The sequence below is a fragment of the Bison bison genome, unplaced genomic scaffold (assembly GCF_000754665.1).
Source record: "Bison bison bison isolate TAMUID 2011002044 unplaced genomic scaffold, Bison_UMD1.0 scf7180017863885, whole genome shotgun sequence".
NCBI lineage: Eukaryota > Metazoa > Chordata > Mammalia > Artiodactyla > Bovidae > Bison > Bison bison.
In genome coordinates, this window is record NW_011494457.1 from 142,933 (window position 1) to 147,396 (window position 4,464).

Consider the following 4,464-nt stretch of genomic DNA (forward strand, 5'->3'; position numbering starts at 1 on the left):
GGCTATGTGACATTGGACAAGTGTCCTGATCCCTCTGGACCTCAGTTCCTCACCTGCATGTTGGGGATGAGGATGCCTGCCCAGTGGAGCCCTCGGGAGAAGTATAAGAGAGAACACGTGTAGTGCCCAGGTGCTGGGGGACCTCTGTCTGGGGCACTCGTTTTGCTGCCTGCCTTTCCAGAGGCTCGGCCAACTCAGCCTGTCTCTCCTGCTCTGTTCCGGCTGCAGGTGATCACTCTGGAAGGCTGGGTGGAGATCATGTACTATGTGATGGATGCTCACTCCTTCTACAACTTCATCTATTTTATCCTGCTCATCATAGTAAGTGTCAAGGGAGCTGGTGCTGTCCAGGCAAGCTCCAGGACCCACAGGCCAGGGGACCAGAGAGTCTTTGGGAGTCCCCAGGGAGACCCTCCGAGCCCACAGAGCTGAGTGGGAGAGAGCAGGAGGGGCAGTTTTTAAATGCACCCAAGCCATGGGTGATTGAAGGGTCTCGTTGGGGGTGGCTGCTGGAGGCATCCATCACTTCTGATTGCCTTTGTTTCTCATTTCTGGGCATTGAAGTCCACCCAGCACTCAAGTTTCTCTGCCTTGCAGTCTCTGGGAATACATTCTTTTATGACCATAGCAGGGATGCAGCCCCCAGATAAAGCTTCTCAAGAGCTCCAGCATCTCCCTTGTTTCCTGGGGCGGGAAGATGAGACGCTGTGAAACTGAAGGCTGGGGTGGCTTCCCAGGCAGGGTCTGGAGGGGAGACTGAGCCTGGGTGTGGGCTCCTGGAGCTCCTTGGAATTCTTGGAGGGACCCACGCCTCTTGGGCATCTCTTTCTTGTGGGGGAGACTTGGAGGTGAAGGGGGGCTCTCTCTACCCCCAGAGAGGGCTCCTCTGCTGACCAACCCTGCCGGGGACCAGCCCCGGCTGATCCAGGGTATTCGAAGGAGAGACGGCATAGGCGAGGATCAGGATACAATAGCTTCAATTAGATATTAATTAAAGATATAAAGAGTAATAGAATAAGGATAGCTCAGTAGGAAAATTCAGTGGAGAAAAGAGGCTGAGTAGCTTGGTTTACGCGGGAGACCAATAAAACTTCAAGAAGTTTGCACCACTTACGTAGGCCGCAGGCGTCCTTCCGTTCTCCCGAAGGAGAGGAGACACTGAGGCCTCCCCGGTCGGTTCTTAGAAGCCCAGGCATAATTAGTAAGCATGGTGGGTTCTGCGCTCCAGATGGAGACTCAACCAGAGTGAGAGAGAGAGCGACATGGGGAGACCAGTATTTCGAGAAACTGATCCCAATTCTTTATTTTCCAGAGTCTGTTTTTATACACTGAGATGTTATACAAAAGTCACGTGGGGACAGCAGTCCTGACTTTTATTAAAGTCAGGTGCTTCACACAAATGTATACAGAGGTCTTAGGGGTGTTACATCATCTTCTGGCCAAGGGGGCCTGCTGACAATTTACGACCCTCTCCTTGTGACAGCGGTCAGTCAATCAGGACACTTATTTCTCCAGGGCTGATTATTCTCAAAACAGACGCTACCCAAATAAAGTTACATTCCTACAGGGTGAGGGTGTAGTGGGTTTTAGTTAAGGAAAGAATTTACTTAGCCTAAGGTCTAACGTGATTAATATCAAAGGTTAATTCTATATATTCATTAATGTGTGTAAGGGCAGGGGATGTGGAGACTTAGCAACAAACATTGGCTCAACAAATGAAAAACCCTTCACCAACACAATTTTTAATCAGCCCATTATACTTATACTAATAGTTTTCTAACTTCTCTAAAGAACCTGTTTTTAGAGGGTTTAAAGCATCTTGTGCCTCTCACGGTTGGGAGGCTGTGAGCAATCACATGTGGCTGGACGAGCCTGTCAGGCAGGCTAGAGAACCTTCAGAGGAGTTTGTAGGTTAAAACACTCTTGTCACACCCAAGAGTTTTTATTGACTGGAGCTCTAGGTTAACTCCTTCTCCGAAAGATGTGGTGGGGGACAGCCCCCCGTTAAGTCAGAGGTGTAGGTAAGAGCACAAAGTAGTAAAGCAGGCAGGCTCTGGTAATGGGGGTAGATGCTCGAGGAGTTCCAGGGGGACTCCTGAGGTTCGATCCCGCCTTTGCGTATGTCGAGCCTCCTTCCTCATGACCTTTGCCATGGGCGGAGTACCTCACTCTGGCCCCCAACACAACCCCTCTACCCCCACCACAGTCTCCTCTAAGCTTAGAGCTCATCCACTCTGTCATGCCTGACAGTCTCAGCCACAACACAGTCCTCAAATGTCAAGGTGATTCACTCCCAGGAAAGTCACTGCTGGCTCCCTGCTGTAGGGCTGGGTTGTCTGGCTCCCTGGTGTTAGAAGAGGGTGCGCTTAGCGCTGCACCCCCTCCTGGGCTGCTGGGACTTTGACCTGGGGATTCAGGACAAACTAAGCTGAGACACACCCAGTGCTGGCTTAGCTTCAGTGCCTTCCTGGGGGTGCTGGAATGCCTTCCTGAGGGTGCTAGAATGCCTTCCATAAGGAAACAGTGCCGATAAAAGAAGATCCCAGGCTTTGTTCAGCATCCCTACCCATCCACTGGTTCGTTCATTCCCCAGCACTTTCAGGGAAGCCTGCACTGTGCCAGGCCCCAAGTGCTGGGTATCGAGCAGTGGATCTGGCCTGCCCTGCCCTCTGGGAGCTCACAGTCTCACTGGGAAACAGGCTGCAGCATCAGGGACCAGTCGCATCTTAGGAGCTGCCGCAAAAGGAAGCCCAAGAGGCTAAGGGAGTCCAAAGGAGGCTTCTTGTCCAACCTGGAGAAGGGATGGGGAAGTGAGAGGTTTCCTGGAGGAGGTGATGCCGGAATCAAAGCTTAAAAGCTGGAGGGGGAAGAGCCAGAGGAAGCGCCTTTCTGGGCAGGGGGCGCCTTGTGGAGACCTTGAACCCAGACAGAATCCTGCAGTGGGGCGGACTCTGAAGCACTGGGGTGGCGAGGGGAGCCTTGAGATCCAGCGAGAAGCGGCCAGATGCTTCATCTGCTTCTCCTGATGGAGTTAGGACAGGGTCTGGGGGTGGCACCTTTCAGCGTGATTCTGGGCAAGCCCCTTGGCTCCCAAGCTCATGGTGAAGTGAGGAACAGTGGCGACATCTGGTTCATGGGCCCTGGGAGGGTTAGAGGAGACAGGGCCTGCCGCCTGCACAGCTCCTGGCACGCAGTACTTGCTCAGTAAATGAGTCCCGCTGCTATTGTTGCTGCAATCATTGGGCCCCAGGTGGTGACCCCATCTCAGGGAAAAGGGTGGCTGGCGGGAGGCCGGGGTGCTGGGTTGACCAGGTGCTAGGAAGAGGGTAACGAGCAGCGCCTGAGCGACCATTCTGTCCTTTGACCTTCACAGCCCTGGCCAGGCCGGGTCACCTGCCCATTTCTCAGGTGTGCACCCTGACCCTCAGAGAGGCGAGGCGCTTGGCTTGGACCATGCAGCCAGTGAGGGTTCTCATCCCTGAGACCCAGGTCCCCTGTGCTCCTTCTGGCCGGATAAGTCCTGAGCTCGTCTGAGCCCTCCGTTTGACAGATGGGGAAAATGGAGGTCCAGGGGGGAAATGGGGCGCTGTCTGGTCACCCAGGGACAGCGGCTGCAGAGGCAGGCTGGGCAGAGGCCGCCAAGTGTGAGGTCCCAGCGGGCGGGGTCCGTGCCCCTCACACGGGCCTGCGGAGCCCGTTTCCCGGAAATACAGAGAGCAAACGAGTGAGGCATCTTCTTACTTTAGAAGCAGGGGATTTTCCCAGAGTCTTCTGGGCCAGGAAGCCCCCTACAACCCTCACACCTCATCTCCAGAACCCCAGCTCCCAGCCGTGCTGTCAGGGAGAGGAAGGAAGAGGGGATGAGCGACCGACTGTTGCCTGCAGGAACCTTCTGGTGGGCAACCTGGAGGAGGGTGCAACGCCATTGCCTCTCTCACTGCAGCTGAGTCTGGTCCAAGGCTCAGCACGTGTCTGGGAAGACCTGACTCTGGAAACTGCGGCGGGAAGGGCCCTTCTGGCTCTGGGGGCCCCTGGAGTGGGGCCTGAGGACTTGAGGTAGCAGAACTCCTAACCTTTCCCTACCACCCAGTCCAAGCACACAAGGAAATGCTTTCTAAAGCAAGCCTCTCTAGTGGGATCTGCGGGCCTAACTAGGGCCCAAGTCAAGGCCATAGCGAGGGCAGGGCTGGAGTGGGTTTCAGGGCTAGCAGAGCCTGCGGGGTCTCTGCCTCCCTCCCCTGCCTCAGTGTCAATGTCCCAGGTGGGAGGGCAGCTGTGGTCAGGACCTAGGGGTCTGAAGCGGGTGGGCTTGGAAGCAGGCTTCAGGGAAGCAGCCTTCTGGGGGGCTGTCCGGGCCACCCCTGTCCTGGACCTCAGCCTCCTCTGGGAGCCAGGCCTCAGTGATCTTTTCTTGTTCCTATCTGTGCCCGTGCCTCTCCGTCTCTCTGGGCCCTCCACACCCTG

General features: G+C 55.3%; 1 protein-coding gene across 1 annotated transcript in view; it reads left to right on the forward strand.

The window, feature by feature from the left end:
• Window positions 1-4,464, forward strand: part of CACNA1I (calcium channel, voltage-dependent, T type, alpha 1I subunit) — a 112,689-nt gene that overhangs the window by 66,869 nt on the left and 41,356 nt on the right. The window contains exon 8 of the mRNA XM_010833752.1: window positions 229-321. Coding sequence (XP_010832054.1) covers window positions 229-321 — 93 coding nt within the window. The remainder of the gene's footprint in view (window positions 1-228; window positions 322-4,464) is intronic.